This window comes from Lepus europaeus, chromosome 12, assembly GCF_033115175.1.
Source record: "Lepus europaeus isolate LE1 chromosome 12, mLepTim1.pri, whole genome shotgun sequence".
NCBI classification, from domain to species: Eukaryota; Metazoa; Chordata; class Mammalia; order Lagomorpha; family Leporidae; genus Lepus; species Lepus europaeus.
Genome location: NC_084838.1, coordinates 11,306,255 through 11,325,291, shown reverse-complemented (window position 1 = coordinate 11,325,291; position 19,037 = coordinate 11,306,255). Strand labels below are relative to the sequence as shown.

The 19,037-nt window shown below is 39.9% G+C and overlaps 1 protein-coding gene across 1 annotated transcript in view; it reads right to left on the bottom strand.

The window, feature by feature from the left end:
* Nucleotides 1–3,057, bottom strand: part of LOC133771567 (olfactory receptor 1J1-like) — a 37,302-nt gene extending 34,245 nt beyond the window's left edge. Inside the window, exon 1 of the mRNA XM_062207618.1 lies at nt 2,570–3,057. Coding sequence (XP_062063602.1) covers nt 2,570–3,057 — 488 coding nt within the window. The remainder of the gene's footprint in view (nt 1–2,569) is intronic.
* Between the last annotated feature and the right edge of the window lie 15,980 nt (nt 3,058–19,037).

The window sequence follows — 19,037 nt, the reverse complement described above, 5'->3', positions numbered from 1 at the left end:
TTGTTACGTGTTGGCACCCACAGGCCTAAGCACAGTTAAGAACAATTCTGGGCTTCTGCACTCAGGCTTGGGTAAAATCAACAGAACAAGGGTCTGCTCTCAAGGCCCAGGCAATGGCGGCATGGCCAGAGAGGCATCGATGGAGTGTGGTGGAGGAGGCAACCCATACAAAGAATAACGAATTACAATGACTCCCCATTTCTCACTGAAGACACCTGATGCAATAGCATAATGTAGGCATACGTTTAAAGATCCAAAAGAAAAGCTTTAGAGCCTAAAAGTCTATATAGTAGCAAATCAGCAAATTATCCACCAAAATGAAATGCAAATAGCGTTTCCAGCTAGATACACGCCCACAGAGCCTCTCTTCAGCTGCTAATTTACAGACCTACCACTGGGTTGATCTTTTTTTGTTTATATTTATTTATTTATTTGTAGTCAGAGTTACAGAGAGGGAGAGATCGAGAGAAAGGATAATGCTTTCTCGCTATTAACTTTTTTTAGAGATCATTTTTTGTATTTATTGACAAACAATAATTTTACATATTTATGGGGACAATGTAATATTTCAATACATGCATACATTTTAATGATCAAATTAGGATAATTAGTATCCAGTGCATCATATATTCATGGTTTCCTTGTAGTCTGAACATTCAGAAGTCTTTCTTCTAGCTATTTAGAAAAGTACAGTACATTATTATTAACTATCATTACCCTACTGTACAATAGGACATCAACAGGATTGGTTTTACAATAAGGAATTATTTTTTAAATCAATAAATGTAAACTTTTCTGAGGTTTTATATATATATATTTTTTGAGAGAATTAACTTTGAAGAAGACCCAAGAATGGTATGTCTTTTGTGAGCCCTTAGACATTACTATAGCTTATGAGACATAGATAATATCCTCCATTTAATACATTAAAATGAGGTAAATCTTTGCAAACAAGTTTTATTATTAACTTTTCTAATCCAGCTCTTGGAGGGCAGAGGTCCTATATGGGAAGTTAGTGCACAGTGACTCTGATCACTTGAGGCTCTTGACATGAGCTGCTTTGGCTGTGGAAGCATTTTGAATCTACTGACTCCTTCCATATTTAGACAAGGTCATGAGCAAAGTAGAAGTTCTCTCCTCCCTTCAGAGAAAAGTACATCCTTCTTTGATGACCACTTCTTTCTGTTGGGGTCTCAGCCACAGAAGTCCTTCATGTAGGACATTTTTTGCCATAGTGTTTTGGCTTTCCATGCCTGAAATGGTCTCATGGGTTTTTTCAGCCAGACTAGAATGCCTTAAGGGTTGATTCTGAGGTCAGAGCGCTATTTAAAGCGATTGTCATTCTATGAGTCTGCTGTGTAGACTACTTTCCATGATGGAGCATTCACCCCTTTTTAATTTTATTAGTATTATCAAACATTTAGTTCTATTTATATGATCACTTAACACTTAATCCTATCCCCATGCTCACTCTAACACTCAAAATGCTATTTTTAACACCTAGCTTAAGGGAGTTTGGGATCCCATAGTAACATTTTTGATTGTATGACAAAATAAAAGAGGAAATTAAAGAAAAATAAATCCCACAGTAGAACAATACAGAAAGGAGAGCAAGGAAAGAGAAGAATACAAATCAAAACTTAAAACTTAAGCAGGAAAACATTTTAGAAAGAGAAAAAATAAGAAATTATAAAAATCCTCAACATGAGAAAATTTAACTAAAATATAAGCCTCCTAGTCATCTTCATTCTCTTCCTCCATTCTTTCCCTCTTCAAATGCTTGCAACACCTGTCAAATCATTTAGGTATTCAGCAGTATATTGTAATTAAGAATTCTAGAGGACCAGTCTTCATAAACAGAAAGATGGTCAGGAAATATTTGTGGGAAAAGGCTTAGTTTCAAGCAGGATTTGAAAGGTGAGAAAGTAGAGAAAGTGATGGATCTTCCAAAAAAATACAATAGAAAGGTGGAGTGTTGTGATTTAAGCAGAAGCAGAGCCCCTTGTGTGTAAATATTCCCAACAGCCTTATCTCACCAGGTGTGAAATGACGCCTCCAAGAGTCTGAGTGTTCAGCAGAAACCCAGAGAAACTGGGTCCACGTGCATTTGTCAAAAGGGCCAACTTAGGATCTCCTCCTGCTCATGAGCTTCCTCAGGCCACGTTTCAAGTCTTTGTTTCTCAGACTGTAGATAAATGGATTTAGCATGGAGGTCAAAACTGTGTAGACAACGGTTGCCATGTGGTCCTTGACAGTGTAGGTGGACACAGGTTGTAAATAGACATAGAAGATGCTGCCATAAAACAGTGTTACCACGGTGAGGTGAGAACCACAGGTGGAGAAGGCTTTGTGCTTCCCAGCAGTGGAAGGAATCTTCAGAACCGTGATGAGGATTCGTGTGTAAGAGAAAACAATGCATAGGAAAGGGGTCACCAAAACTATAGATCCTTCTGCCATTATCACAGTTTCATTGACAACTGTGGGAGAACAGGACAATTTCATGAGAGGGCTGAGGTCACAGAGGAAGTGGTGGATAACGTTGGAGTCGCAGAAGGTGAGAAGGTTCAGCAGAAGTGAGTGCAGGAGTGAGTGGAGGTGTGGGAGTGAACAGGAGAAGGCCACCAGCAGGACACAGCGGCGGTGGCTCATGGTGGTAACGTAGTGGAAGGGGTCGCAGATGGCCACATAGCGGTCAAAGGCCATGACTGCCAGAAGGCAGCTGTCGCTGTTGCCGAAGGCATAAATGAAGTACATTTGAGTCAGACAGCCCGCATAGGAGATGGTCTTCCTTTCTGACAGGAAGTTCACCAGCATCTTGGGGACGATGGTTGTTGTGAACCAAATGTCCGTGAAAGACAGGAAACTCAAGAAGAAATACATGGGAGTCTGCAGCTGGGGGTCAGAGTGGATAGCCAGGACAATGAGCAGGTTCCCTGTGATGGTGACCAGGTAAATGGTAAGGAAGAGGACGAAGAGTGGAGTTTGGTCCTCGGGCCTGGCGGAAAGTCCCACAAGGATGAACTCAGAGACACTGCTGGTTTGGTTGACTCTTTCCATTGGCTTGTGTCCTGTTCCTGCAAGCAGTTTTGTTATTAAATGCACTTCAGTTCTGTAACTCACAGAATGAGAACTCTGCAAGTCTTCACTTCGTGTGTGAGGTCACAAGTATCCGCTGTGCACAGGCAGCTGTCAGCCACATGATCTTCGAGGTGCTCGCCCCTGGCCACATCTGGGCATCACGAGGGCTCTTTGTCAAAGCTGGAGGCACAGAGAAGCATTTCCACATGAATCACTACAAGTGGACCCCTCTGATTCCGAGTCATTCCTGTTTTGTACAAACTACTACTCTCCTACTGGGAACAGAGATGGAACAGACACATTCTTGACTTGTGGAGCTCATGTTCTAGTTTGGGAGTTAAGCCATCAACAAACCAGATATGCAGTACAGTGTTAGGCAGGGATGAATTCACTGACTAAAGGGGATGCGGATTGAGGGTGGAGGTGTTTATGATAGGGAATGAACGGCTGTGACCTCCCTATCAAAGCCAGTCACTTGTGTCATGCTGAACTTCAGCTTTGTATTGTCTTGAAAAAAAAAAATGGTTTGGCAGAACAACTACCAGGGTCTGTTAAGAGGACTGCTGAACTCAGCTCAGCAGAGTGATTTTATCTCCTCTATCTTCAGTGTGCACGAGTCCTGGCTTTTTTATAAACTATCTTTATCCCCTGTCCTAAGTCACATTTGTATAGAATGAGTAGCCAGTTTATGTTTTTGCTATCTTCATATGTTTTTATAGATAATGTGGAAAATATGTTACCTTGCTTTTGTAGACTTATTTTTCGAGTCCTATCCAGTTACTTAGAAAAGGACACCAAAGTGGACACCATTTCTTTCTACTACAAACATTCCTGCAATGAGAGTTCTTGTACAGCAAGTTGTTAAGTCAGTTTTTCAGAGCTGGCATGTTTATCTGTACCTTGTGACTGGATATACTACACAGTGATTTTTAATAATTTTAACATATGAGTTACTTCCAATATAGTTACTTCTAATTACTGTTGACTACCATAAAAATCTCAACAATGGACATATTTGTTTATAATAATTTTTGAGAGTATGTTCTTTCACACATTATGGATAGGTCTATTACATTGGAATTATCACACATTTCAAAATATATATTATTTTCTTTAAAACCAAATATCTACATTTTCATTAAGTTACTAACCTGCTTGAAATCTGTTTCCTCATGTGTAAAATTGGACACAAATATCCACATTGTCACAGGATTTAATGAGGTTATATATTTAAAAGACATAGAGGAGGGTCCAGCGTGTTGTAAACACTCAGAATGAGCTGTTGGTCACCATCAACCCTTGAGTCATTTTCCCTTACCTGTCATTCCTGTATGCTTCAACAGCTAATTAATTTGCATATTCAAAATATTGTATACCTCATGTCTAATTATCAGACTTATTTCATGATTTTGAAAGTTTTTATAGGAAAAAATATTTGCTGATCCATTAAATGATTTGAGTGAATGCATGATCAAGTTTGATCACTTACTTATTCAAGATTTATTAATTGTGGACACATGCTCAGCATCTCACTAAGTCCCCAATAAGGGATGATGAAGCATGCACTGTTACTACTGCCACTTCATACCAGGAGAGTGAGGTAGCGAGGTGCAGTGAGGGTGTTGTGCATGGTAACGTGGGTTAAAGTCCCATGGGAGTCACTCAGAAGCCCATGCTCCTAACTGTGATTCTATAAATCTCTGAATTTTGACAAAGATACAAATGCATGGATATGCATACATGGGGACTTCAAAAAGTTCATGGAAAATAGAATAAATTGTTTATTTTGGTGCAAAAAGTTTTGAAATCCATGCATAGTGTTTTCATAATACACATTTGCATACAAATTTTGAAGACTCTATAGATGCACCAAAGTAAAATTGTCTTTTAATTTCATTTTCTGTGAACTTTTTGAAACTCCATTAGAGTATATGAGGGAGTGCAAAAGAGTTCATGGGAAGGGAAATAAAAGATGAGTTCATTTTGATGTGAAAAATTTTTGAGATACATACATATAAGAAGTCCTCAAAAAGTTCACAGAAAATGAGCATTGGAAAAACAACCAAGCAGGGACCCATTTTCTTGTCCCATGTTTAGAACATGTCGTTGTATTGCAAGAAAGGCAATGTATCTTTCTATATTGAGCAGGCCATGGCATTTGAGAATTTGAATATGGGACCAGCATTGTGGTGTAGCAGCTTAAGCTGCTGCCTGTGACACTGGCATCCCGTATGATTCCTGGCTCCTTCACTTCCCATGCAGCTCCCTGCTAATATACCTGGGAAATCAGCGGTAGATAACCCGAGTACTTGGGCCCCTGCACCCATGTGGGAGACCCTGATAAAGCTCATGGCTTTGGCAAGGCCCAATTCTGGCTGAGTGAACCAGCAGATGGAAGATTTCTTTCTTTCTGTCTCTCCTTTTTACTCTAACTCTGCCTTTCAAATCAATACATAAACCTTTTTTAAAAGAAAGTTTGAATATCTATGAATGACTGGCTAAAATAAGGTAGAAAATTTGTGACGATGCATGGTGGGGGGTGTGTGGCATTGGTGGTGTGCAGGACAGACCCTGGACAGACAGATGATACAGGTTTTATTTATCTTCTATCCTCGGCTCATTGTCTGATTCCTCATGGTTTTTTATTATTATTATTTTTTGAATAGCAAGTAAGAGAACATGTCTGAGAGCCATTTGTCAAACACAAACCAGTATTTAATAAAGGGGTCATTCCTGAAAGGGCTACCTAGAGTTGCAGAGTTTAAAAAATAAGGCACATTTGGATTAAACAGCAAATTAAGTTAGTTGTTTCACGGCACAGGTGTGAGGATGACCTTGCTGATGACTAGGGTAAAGGAATAAGGTTTTGGACGTTTGCATAAGGGAAATAATTACCAGGCTGGAGAGAGTTTCTGCTGAAGCCAAAACACGTGGCAAAGATGGCCCGGAGGCCAAGTTGGGTGGACCTACATACAAAAGCCAGATGGAGGTTTCAGTTGCACCCCGAGTTCTTAGTGCAAGAAGTATCTGAAGCCATCAGGGAGGACCGAGCACATGCCCAGCTGGCTGGGTGCTGTGGGGGCTCCCCTCACTGCAGCTCACCTCCACGTCCACAGGCTTTTCGTTGCTTCCACGTTCCTCCAGAAGCTGATCTGCACAGCCTCTGTGAATGAATCCCAAGTCCTGCTCCTCAGCCAAAGCTCAGCTTCCTCACGCTTCCTCCTTGATCTGGGCTGACTGGCAAGGAGAGGAGCAGGGACAAGGGAAGGATTGGTCTACTGCTCTGACGGGACAACACAGTTCTCTGGTGGCCTTAAATCTGTCCCACACTCTGACTCCCGGGTGACGCTGCCCATCCCAGCTCTGCACTCTGAAGGCAGGCGTGCCCTGAGCCGAGTGGTGAGGACTCTCTTGGTTGTGGAAGCCCAGCAGCTTCTCACGGGGTTGAGGTCTGCTCTCCTGCCCCTGGGACCCTTGTTAGGCTGAGGGGGGGTGTGCCAGCCTCTCAGGGGATTCTGTGCTGCGATCTCTCTAAGCAGAGAAAGCAGAATGAGAATTCCTGTTGCCACAGGTGACTCCAGAGGGGACAGGGGCCCCCTGAGGCTCCCTGTTTAGATGTTGGGGGCTAATTTCAGAGCTTCTGAACTTCACTGCAACATCTCAATGGAATGTTTCAGTTTTTGCAAGTAATGGTTATTAAGAATTGATAAATAATTATGCTGGTAAACATTTCATGTTTGGGAATTATTATTCAACTAACTATGTACTCATGTCCCATTGTTTTAATTTGAATTTCCCTGATGATATAAGAGGGTGGAGCATTTTCTCATATGCTTATTTTCCAACTGTATGTCTTCTTTGGTGGGGTGTCTGTTAAGATCTTTGGCCCATTTTTAATGGGGGTTTTTGTTTAATTATTGTATTTCAAGAAATATCTATGTTTTAGACAACAGTCCTTTATCACATAAGTTTTGTGCACATATTTTCTCCCAGTTTACAGCTTGATTTACTTTACAATGTTTTTTTTTTGTAGAGAAACTATTCACTATAGTTCATAGATACAATTCAAAAAATAATAATATTTACTCATATTTAGTATATTCTAAAATAATCACAGATAATTAAAACTATAGTAGTGTAACCTTCTTAACCATTTGTTTGACAAAGGAATAAAATAAAGTTTGCAGCAATACTGATACACATAGGAATTTTTTTTTTCTTTTTTTAATTTTAATAATGCCCCATATATAAGAGAGGGCATGCAGATTTGCTTTTCTGTATCCAGCTTATTTTACCTAACATGTGTCCTCCATTTGCATTTTGCAAGTGGTAGAATTTTATTCCTTTTTATAGTGGAATAATAGTCCATTGTGTATATACACCACATTTTCATTATCTATTCATATAATGATGAACATATTGGTTGATTCCATATTTTGGCTATTGTGAGCAATGCTGCCAATAATCATATTGACGCAGGTATCTCTTTGATACAATGTGTTCCTGAGTTGGGTATATACCTAGAAGTAAGATTGCTGGGTCATGTGGCAAGTCTAATTAAGTAAATTTGCAGGTTACAAAATAAACGAACAGCTGATTTTTTATATGTCAATGACAAACTCATTGAGAATAAGAAACAAATCCCATTCATAATAGCCACAAATATCAAATATTTAGGAGTAAATATAACCAAAGAAGTGAAGGATCTCTACAATGAAAATTATAAAACATTGATTAAAGAAATGAGCAAAGACAAAAAATAAAAAGATTTTCCTTGCTCATGGGTTAGAATAATCAATATCATTAAAATGTTTATGCTACCTAGAGCAATCTACAGAATCAATATTATCTCTATCAAAATACCAGCAACATTCTTTATGGAATTAGACAAAAACTATCCTACAGGCTGGCATTGTAGTAAAGTGGGTTAACCATTCCTTGTCATGCCAGCATCCCAAATGGGTGCTGATTTGAGTCCCAGCTGCTATACTTCTAATCCCGCTCCCTGCTAATGCACCAGGGAAAGCAGTGAAAGATGGCACAAGTCCTTGGGCCCCTGCACCCACAGGGGAGACTGGGATGAAACTCTTGGCTCCTGGTTTTGTCTTGCCCCAGCTCTGGCCATTGTGGCCATTTGCAAAATGAACCAGCTGATGGAAGAACTCTCTCTGTAACTCCGCCCTTAAAGTCAACAAAAATAAACCTTTGAAAAAAGAAAAATCCCAAAATTTTTATGTAATCACAAAAGACCCAGAATAACCAAAATGATACAGAGCAAGAAATATCAAGCTGGAGGCATCACAATACTAGACTTCAAAGTATACTACAAAGATATGGTAACTAAAACAGCATGGCACTGGAATAGAAACTGACACATCGATCAATGGAACAGAATACAGATCCCAGAAATTAACCCAAATACATACAGCCAACTGATTTGACGAAAGTGTTCAGCCTATACAGTAGACTAAGGACATCCTCTTCAATAAATGGTGCTGGCAAAATTGGATGTATAGAAGTAGAAGAAAGAAATTAGAACTATACTTCTCACCACATAAAAGAAATCAACTCAAGATGAATAAAAGACTTAAATTTAAGACCTGACAGAAGTTGCTAGACAAAAATGTAGGGGAAATACTTGAATACATTCATGTAGTGATGACTTCTTGGATAAAACCCCCAAAGCACGTTCAACAAAATCAAACTGAACACATTGTATTATATCAAACTCAGAAGACTCAGCACAGCAAAGGAAATTATCAATAGAATGAAGCCTCATCCAACAGAATTGGAAGAATATTTGTGAGCTACTTATCTAACAAAGGATTAATCTCTCGAATATATCAGCAATTTAAAAATACAACAACAACAAAACCCAAACCAATCCAGTTACAAAATGGGCAAAGAATCTCAACAGTTATAAAAAGAAGAAAAACAAATAGCCAACAAATATATGAAGAAAATCACTAACCATCAGAGAAATGCAAATCAAAACCACAATCGCATATCAACTCATGCCTGTCAGAACAGCTAGTATCCAAAGGGCATAAGAGTATCAAATTCTGGCCAGGATGTAGGGAAAGGGGAGCACTTCTACGATGCTGGTGGGAATGTAAATCAATGCAGCCACTGTGGAAAACAGTATGCAAATTTTCTTTCTTTTAAAACTAGAAATAGATTTGCCCTATGATCCAGCAATCCCACATAAGGCCATATACCCAGAAGACAATGAACACATTGCATCAAAGAGATACCGGTACCACCATGTTTATAGCAGCACTGTTCACAATAGCTAAAATTTGGAATGAACCAAGGTATCCATCATCAGATGCATGGATAAAGAAAATGTGGTGTGTATACATAACAAAATATTATTCAGCTATAAAGAATGAAATTCCGCCATTTGCAGCAAAATGGATGCCGAAGGAAGGACATCAGGTTGAGTGAAATAAGCCAGATGCAGAAAGATAAACACTGCGTGCTCTCCCTTACAGGTGGGAGCTAAACTTAAAAAAAAATCAAAAAAGCAAAATTCCTGTATGTATCAGTATTGCTGCAAATATAGATTTGTCAAAATTTGTTCATACCTTTGTCAAACCAATGTTTTGAGATTCCAAGATGGCTGAATAAGGAAAAGCACACTGGCTTTGACCATGGGAAGGTACCAGAAGGACACAGGAGGAACCACATCCCCAGGAGACAGTTGGAGCAAAGTTTTCAGTGGAAAGTCTACAGGAAGAAGAGAGCTTCTATGGGGCAGTGAAGATTATACAAGCACACAGCAGTTTACAAGACACTCCAGTGACTCCTGCAGCTTGTGACTGGTGGGGATGCTGTCTTCTCAGGGTGATGTGAGAGAAGTCTGCAGTAGCCCACCTGCCACGGGCAATCTTGTCTCAGGGAGAAGCCTGCAGTCCCTACTGACTGAATCCAGCCCAAAGAGCTGGAGATGGAGTTGGGTGGGTATCCTGCCCATGAAGGGAGGATACACTGCTTTTCTCTTTCTCCCCTAGCTAGACACTGAGCAACTGATGTAGCAGGAAGCATCATCTCCCCAGAATAAGGCAACTGGAGGCTTCTGTGACCCGCAAACCACGGTGGATTTTGTTTAGGGAGAAATTCATGGTCTCCTGGCTTTAAGTCTGACCCGGAGAGTTGGAGATGGTTAAGGTGCCCAGTAAGCACATGAAGGGAGTGCACATTGTTCCTCTCACCTTCCCAACCTCAGCTTGCTGAGATGGAGCACTGACTGACCTCTGCTGGGTGGCTTGCTGGCTCCAGGAATGAGGCAACTCTCTCCATGGACAGGGAGGCTTAGAGGGCAGAGTAGACCCCATGTACTCTATGGATGTGGGAGCCCTGCACCCTGTAACTGTGCGATAGGCTAAGAAACTGAGAAGGGTGTGGGGTGTGGCCAGATCTTTGGGTAATTAATGGGTCTGACTCCAGAAGCTCAGAACTCCCTGCGTTGTGGAGAGGGTCATCATGGAGGGCTCTGTGCTCATGCTATGGAGTACAAAGATCCTTTGTGCAGTTCATGTGCCTAAGTGGGTGGGGTTCATAGGAATTGTGAACTCAGCCCAGACAGCTGGATCACCTTGGCACAGAGAAGAACCAAGACTGTAAACATGCCAGCCAGCATGATCATCCCCTCCACTTATTGACTATACCATGCCTAACTTGGATGTCACGCTGGATTCTTGCTCCACCCACAAATGCTGGACAGAGCCCCTGACCCCACCTAGCACACACTTCAGGATATCTACTGAAGGCACTCCAGTAAGACATAAAGACACAACAAAGCCTTCAGAGGAGAGACGAAGTGTTTCCCCAGATGTGTAAAACACAAGCTTAGAAATATAAGAAACATGAACCAGGAAGACAAAATGACTCCCCTAAATTAAAAAATTAATACTTCAATATTAAATTGTGAAGACAATGAGACTGACAAAATATCTGAAAAGAAATTCAAAAGAGTGATTGTAAGATTACTCAAAAACACAGAGAAGCAATTGCATGAGTTAAGAAATCCATATGTGACCTGGATGAGAAATTCTGCTGGGAGACAGAGATATTAAAGAAAAATCACACTGGGGGGGTGGAGCCAAGATGGCGGATAGTGAGGACGTGCGCCCATAGTCTGGAAAATAAAGTTTCATAAAAGTGGAATTACTGTAGCCTCAGGAAAAGATTCAAGAAAAAAACTGCAGAGGAAACGCTTCCGGATCTAGTGGATGTGACACAGAGGACCTACAAGGAGCCCACCGCGTGGAAACCCAACCTCGGGAGCCGAGCTGCAAAATCTCCCCAGCAGGAATGAACCAGAGGTAAGACAAAAGCCTCAGAAATGCGAGACATTAGTGGGGAAAGGCAGAGGTCCCTCCCTCCACTTGAGCAAAACAAAGAGCAGGCACCATTTTACATATGTAAAGCAGCAATGAGTACACAAACACAGTAACTTTGGGTCTAAGGTGAAACTTGAGAACACATTGAGGGCTGCATAAACTCTGTGTGTGGTCCCAGGGGTAGATCAAACGAATACTCACAGAGGCCAGATTTCAACTACCCTCAATTCCACTCAGCCATTCAGAATTAATTCCCAACTGAGTCAAAAAAAAGAGAGAGAGATCCAGCAAGGAGCAAGGTGAGTCACTTTTTGCACAGCCTTAAACCTGAAGAATCAAGCAGAGTTCTCTGGCCACACCCATCACAGCCCCTAAGGATCCATCAAAGCAGACAGTCCACTTAGAGGCATAGTATAACGAGAAAAAATCACCACAGTAAAAAAAAAAAAAAAACAAATTATCTCCAACATGCCAAACAACAAACATAGAAGCCGAGGTAACAAGAGCAAGGAAGACACTATGATGCCCCCAAATGAACAAGACACCCCAATCCAAGATTATGAAGATGAAGAGATAGAGGAAATGCAAGAAGCAGATCTCAAAAAATTGATAAGAACATTAAGAAGTTCTCAAAAACAAATTCTTGAACTACAGAAATCCTTAATGGACAAGATAGAAAATCTCTCTCGTGAAAATGAAATATTAAGGAGGAATCAAAATGAAATGAAACAACTAGTAGAACATGAAACTGTGATAGTGACAAAAAACCACAATGAAATGAAGAACTCAATAGATCAAATGACAAACACATTAGAGAGCCTTAAAAACAGAATGGGTGAAGCAGAAGAGAGAATATCGGAATTAGAAGACAGAGAACAGGAAAGGAAACAGTCAAATCAAAGAAAAGAAGAAGAAATCAGAAATCTAAAAAATACTGTCAGGAATCTACAGGATACTATTAAAAAACCCAACATTCGGGTTCTAGGAGTTCCTGAAGGCATAGAGAGGGAGAAAGGATTAGAAGGCCTTCTTAGTGAGATACTAGCAGAAAATTTCCCAGATTTGGAGAAGGACAGAGGCATCCTAGTACAGGAAGCTCATAGAACCCCTAATAAACATGACCAAAAGAGATCCTCACCACAACTCGTCGTAATCAAACTCACCACAGTGAAACACAAAGAAAAGATCCTAAAATGTGCAAGAGAGAAACGTCAGATTACTCTCAGAGGATCTACAATTAGACTCACAGCTGACTTCTCTTCAGAAACCCTACAAGCTAGGAGAGAATGGCGAGATATAGCCCAGGTACTAAGAGAGAAAAACTGCCAGCCCAGAATATTATATCCTGCAAAGCTCTCATTTATGAATGAAGGTGAAATAAAGACCTTTCACAGCAAACAGAAATTGAAAGAATTTGTCGCCACTCGTCCAGCCCTGCAAAAGATGCTTAAAGATGTGTTACATACAGAAACACAGAAACATGGTCACCAATATGAAAGAAGGTAAAGGAAGGAAACTTCACAGCAAAGATCACAGGAATCTCAAACCATATATTAGAAAATATCTTTGGCAAATTGCAGGGCAAAGTTACTCCTTCTCAATAGTCACATTGAATGTTAATGGCTTGAACTGTCCAGTTAAAAGACACCGATTGGCTGATTGGGTTAAGGAACAAAACCCATCTTTTTGCTGCTTACAAGAAACTCATCTTTCCAACAATGATGCATACAGGCTGAAAGTGAAAGGCTGGAAAAAGATATACCATGCCAACAGAAATGAACAAAGAGCGGGCGTAGCCACCTTAATATCGGACAACATAAACTTTACCACAAAAACTGTTAGGAGAGACAAAGAGGGGCACTATTTAATGATTAAGGGATCCATTCAACAGGAAGATATAACGATTATCAATGTATATGCACCTAATTTCAGGGCACCAGCTTATTTAAAAGACTTGTTAAGGGACTTAAAGGGAGACTTAGACACCAATACAATAGTACTGGGGGACTTCAATACTCCACTCTCAGAGATAGACAGATCAACAGGACAGAAGATCAACAAGGAGACAGTAGATTTAAATGACACTATAGCCCAAATGGATCTAACAGATATCTACAGAACATTTCATCCTACATCTAAACACTTTACATTCTTCTCAGCAGTACATGGAACCTTCTCTAGGATTGACCACATACTAGGCCATAAAGCAAGACTCAGCAAATTCAAAAGAATTAGAATCATACCATGCAGCTTCTCAGACCACAAAGGAATGAAATTGGAAATTAGCAACTCGGGAATCCCTAGAGCACATGCAAACACATGGAGATTGAACAACATGCTCCTGAATGAACAATGGGTCATAGAAGAAATTAAAAGAGAAATCAAAAATTTTCTGGAAGTAAATGAGGATAACAGCACAACATACCAAAACCTATGGGATACAACAAAAGCAGTGTTAAGAGGAAAGTTTATATCAATAGGTGCCTACATCAAGAAATTGGAAAGGCACTAAATAGATGAGCTTTCAAGTCATCTCAAGGATCTAGAAAATCTGCAGCAAACCAAACCCAAACCCAGCAGGAGAAGAGAAATAATTAAAATCAAAGAAGAAATCAACAGGATTGAATCCAAAAAAACATTACAAAAAAAAATCAGCCAAATGAGGAGCTGGTTTTTTGAAAAAATAAACAAAATTGATACCCCATTGGCCCAACTCACTAAAAAAAGAAGAGAAAAGACCCAAATCAATACAATTAGAGATGAAAAAGGAAACGTAACAACAGACACCACAGAAATAAAAAGAATCATCAGAAATTACTACAAGGACTTGTATGCCAGCAAACAGGGAAATCTATCAGAAATGGATAGATTCTTGGACACATACAACCTACCTAAATTGAGCCAGGAACACATAGAAAACCTAAACAGACCCATAACTGACACAGAAATTGAAACAGTAATAAAGGCCCTCCCAACAAAGAAAAGCCCAGGGCCAGATGGATTCACTGCTGAGTTCTACCAGACATTTAGAGAAGAACTAACTCCAACTCTTCTCAAACTATTCAAAACAATCGAAAAAGAGGGAATCCTCCCAAATTCTTTCTATGAAGCCAGCATCACCTTAATTCCTAAGCCGGAAAAAGATGCAGCATTGAAAGAGAATTACAGACCAATATCCCTGATGAACATAGATGCAAAAATCCTCAATAAAATTCTGGCCAATAGAATGCAACAACACATCAGAAAGATCATCCACCCAGACCAAGTGCGATTCATCCCCGGTATGCAGGGATGGTTCAACATTCGCAAAACAATCAACGTAATACACTACATTAACAGACTGCAGAAGAAAAACCATATGATTCTCTCAATAGACGCAGAGAAAGCATTTGATAAAATACAACACCCTTTCATGATGAAAACTCTAAGCAAGCTGGGTATGGAAGGAACATTCCTCAATACAATCAAAGCAATATATGAAAAGCCCATGGCCAAAATCCTATTGAATGGGGAAAAGTTGGAAGCATTTCCGCTGAGATCTGGTACTAGACAGAGATGCCCACTCTCACCACTGCTCTTCAATATAGTTCTGGAAGTTCCAGATAGAGCTATTAGGCAAGAAAAAGAAATTAAAGGGATACAAATGGGGAAGGAAGAACTCAAACTATCCCTCTTTGCAGATGATATGATTATTTAGGGGACCCAAAGAACTCTACTAAGAGAGTACTGGAACTCATCGAAGAGTTTGGCAAAGTAGCAGGATATAAAATCAATGCACAAAAATCAACAGCCTTTGTATACACAGGCAATGCCACAGCTGAGGGAGAACTTCTAAGATCAATCCCATTCACAATAGCTACAAAAACAATCAAATACCTTGGAATAAACTTAACCAAAGACGTTAAAGATCTCTACGATGAAAACTACAAAACCTTAAAGAAAGAAATAGAAGAGGATACCAAAAAATGGAGAAATCTTCCATGCTCATGGATTGGAAGAATCAATATCATCAAAATGTCTATTCTCCCAAAAACAATTTATACATTCAATGCAATACCAATCAAAATACCAAAGACCTTCTTCTCAGATCTGGAAAAAATGATGCTGAAATTCATATGGAGACACAGAAGACCTCGAATAGCCAAAGCAATCTTGTACAACAAAAACAAAGCCGGAGGCATCACAATACCAGATTTCAGGACATACTACAGGGCAGTTGTTATCAAAACAGCATGGTACTGGTACGGAAACAGATGGGTAGACCAATGGAACAGAATAGAAACACCAGAAATCAATCCAAACATCTACAGCCAACTTATATTTGACCGAAGATCCAAATCTAATCCCTGGAATAAGGACAGTCTATTCAATAAATGGTGCTGGGAAAATTGGATTTCCACGTGCAGAAGCTTGAAGCAAGAACCATACCTATCAGCTTACACAAAAATTCACTCAACATGGATTAAAGACTTAAATCTACGACCTGAAACCATCAGATTATTAGAGAGCATTGGAGAAACCCTGCAAGATATAGGTACAGGCAAAGACTTCTTAGTAAAGACCCCAGGAGCACAGGCAGTCAAAACCAAAATTAACATTTGGGATTTCATCAAACTGAGAAGTTTCTGTACTTCAAAAGAAACAGTCAGGAAAGTGAAGAGGCAACCAAAAGAATGGGAAAAATATTTGCAAACTATACTACAGATAAAGGGTTGATAACCAGAATCTACAAAGAAATCAAGAAAATCCACAACAACAAAACAAACAACCCACTGAAGAGATGGGCCAAGGACCTCAATAGACATTTTTCAAAAGAGGAAATCCAAATGGCCAACAGACACATGAAAAAATGTTCAAGATCACTAGCAATCAGAGAAATGCAAATCAAAACCACAACGAGGTTCCATCTCACCCTGGTGAGAATGGCTCACATTCAGAAATCTACCAACAGCAGATGCTGAAGAGGATGTGGGGGAAAAGGGACACTAACCCACTGTTGGTGGCATGCAAACTGGTTAAGCCACTATGGAAGTCAGTCTGGAGATTCCTTAGAAACCTGAACATAACCCTACCATACAACCCAGCCATCCCACTCCTTGGAATTTACCCAAAGGAAATTAATTTGGCTAATAAAAAAGCCATCTGCACATTACTGTTTATTGCAGCTCAATTCACAATAGCTAAGACCTGGAACCAACCCAAATGCCCAACAGTAGCCTAGATAAAGAAATTATGGGACATGTACTCCATAGAATGCTATACAGCAGTAAGAAACAATGAAACCCGGTCATTTGCAACAAGATGGAGGAATCTGGAAAACATCATGCTGAGTGAATTAAGCCAGTCCCAAAGAGACAAATTTCATTTGTTTTCCCTGATCGGTGACAACTGAGCACCAAAGGGGAAACCTGTTGAAGTGAAATGGACACTATAAGAAACAATGACCTGATCAGCTCTTGTCCTGACTCTAGATGTACAATGTAATACTTTATCCTTTTTAGTATTTGTTGTTGTTGTTGTTGTTCTAGTACTATTGGTTGAACTCAGTAATTAACACACAATTATTCTTAGGTGTTTAATTTTTAGCTGAAAAGTGATCCCTGTTAAATCTAAGAGTGGAAAAAGAGAGGGAGGAGATGAACAATTTGGAACATGCTCAATCAGACTGGCCGCAAATGGTGGAGTTAGAAATGTGCCAGGGGATTCCAACACAATCCCATCAAGATGGCATGTACCAATGCCATCACACTAGTCCAAGTGATCAATTTCAGCTCACAATTGATAGCTCTGATGGCTCTAAGAGTCAAAGAGATCACACAAACAAGACAAGTATCTGCTAATACTAACTGATAGAATCAAAAAGGGAGAGAAAGATCCAACATGGGAAGTGGGATACACAGCAGACTCATAGGATGGCAGATGTCCTAAACAACACTCTGGCCTCAGAATCAGCCCTCAAGGCATTCAGATCTGGCTGAAGAGCCCATGAGAGTATAGCAGGCATGGAAAGCCAAGATATCATGGAAAAAAAAAAAAGACCTAAATGAATGATCTCTGTGAGTGAGATCCCAGTGGAAAGAACGGGGCCATCAAAGAAGGAGGTACCCTTCTCCGAAGGGAGGAGAGAACTTCCACTTTGACTATGACCCTATTGGAATAAGATCAAAGTCAGCGAACTCTAAAGGCTTCCATAGCCCTGGCAACTCATGACTAGTGCCTAGGGAGATTACTGACGCCATGAACAGGAGTGTCAAATTGTTAAATCAGCAACAGGAGTCACTGTGTACTTACACCCCATGTGGGATCTGTCCCTAATGTGTCGTCTAAAGCGAAGTGATGCTATAACTAGTACTGAAACAGTATTTTTATACTTTGCGTTTCTGTGTGGGCACAAACTGGTGAGGTCTTTACTAATTATATACTGAATCGATCTTCTGTATATAAAGAGAATTGGAAATGAAAAAAAAAACCTGGTGTTAAAATGGAAATGGCATAGAAAATTAATTAATTAAAAAAAATTATGTAGGATCTCTGTCTTTAATGTGCTGTACATTGCTATTTAATGCTATAATTAGTAATCCAATGGTAGTTTTTTCACTTTATGTTGCTATAAGGGCAAAATGTTGAAATATTTACCTAATATATACTAAACTGATCTTCTGTATACAAAGAGAATTTAAAATGAATCTTTACATGAATGGTAGGGGAAAGGGAGCGGGAAAGGGGAGGGTTGCGGGCGGGAGGGAAGTTATGGGAGGGGGGAAGCCATTGTAACCCATAAGCTATACTTTGGAAATTTATATTCATTAAATATAAGTTTAAAAAAAAAAGAATCCAAAAGGGAGAGAAAGATCCAACATGGGAAGTGGGATACACAGCAGACTCATGGAATGGCAGACATCCTAAACAACACTCTGGCTTCAGAATCAGCCCTTAAGGCATTCGGATCTGGCTGAAGAGCCCATGAGAGTATTGTAGGCATGGAAAGCCAAGATACCATGGAAAAGAAAAAGAAGACGACGACGACCTAAATGAAAGATCTCTGTGAGTGAGATCCCAGTGGAAAGAACGGGGCCATCAAAGAAGGAGGTACCTTTCTCCGAAGGGAGGAGAGAACTTCCACTTTGACTATGACCCTATTGGAATAAGATCAAAGTCAGCGAACTCTAAAGGCTTCCATAGCCCTGGCAACTCATGAATAGAGCCTAGGGAGATTACTGACACCATGAACAGGAGTGTCAAATTGTTAAGTCAGCAACAGGAGTCACTGTGTACTTACACCCCATGTGGGATCTGTCCTTAATGTGTTGTCTAATGTGCAGTGATGCTATAACTAGTACTGAAACAGTATTTTTATACTTTGTGTTTCTGCGTGGGTACAAACTGATGAGGTCTTCACTAATTATATACTGAATCGATCTTCTGTATATAAATATAATTGGAAATGAAAAAAAACCACCTGGTGTTAAATTGGAAATGGCATAGAAAATTAATTAATTTAAAAAAAATATTATGTAGGATCTCTGTCTTTAATGTGCTGTACACTGTTATTTAATGCTATAACTAGTACTCCAACGGTAGTTTTTTTCATTTTGTGTTGCTATATGGGGGCAA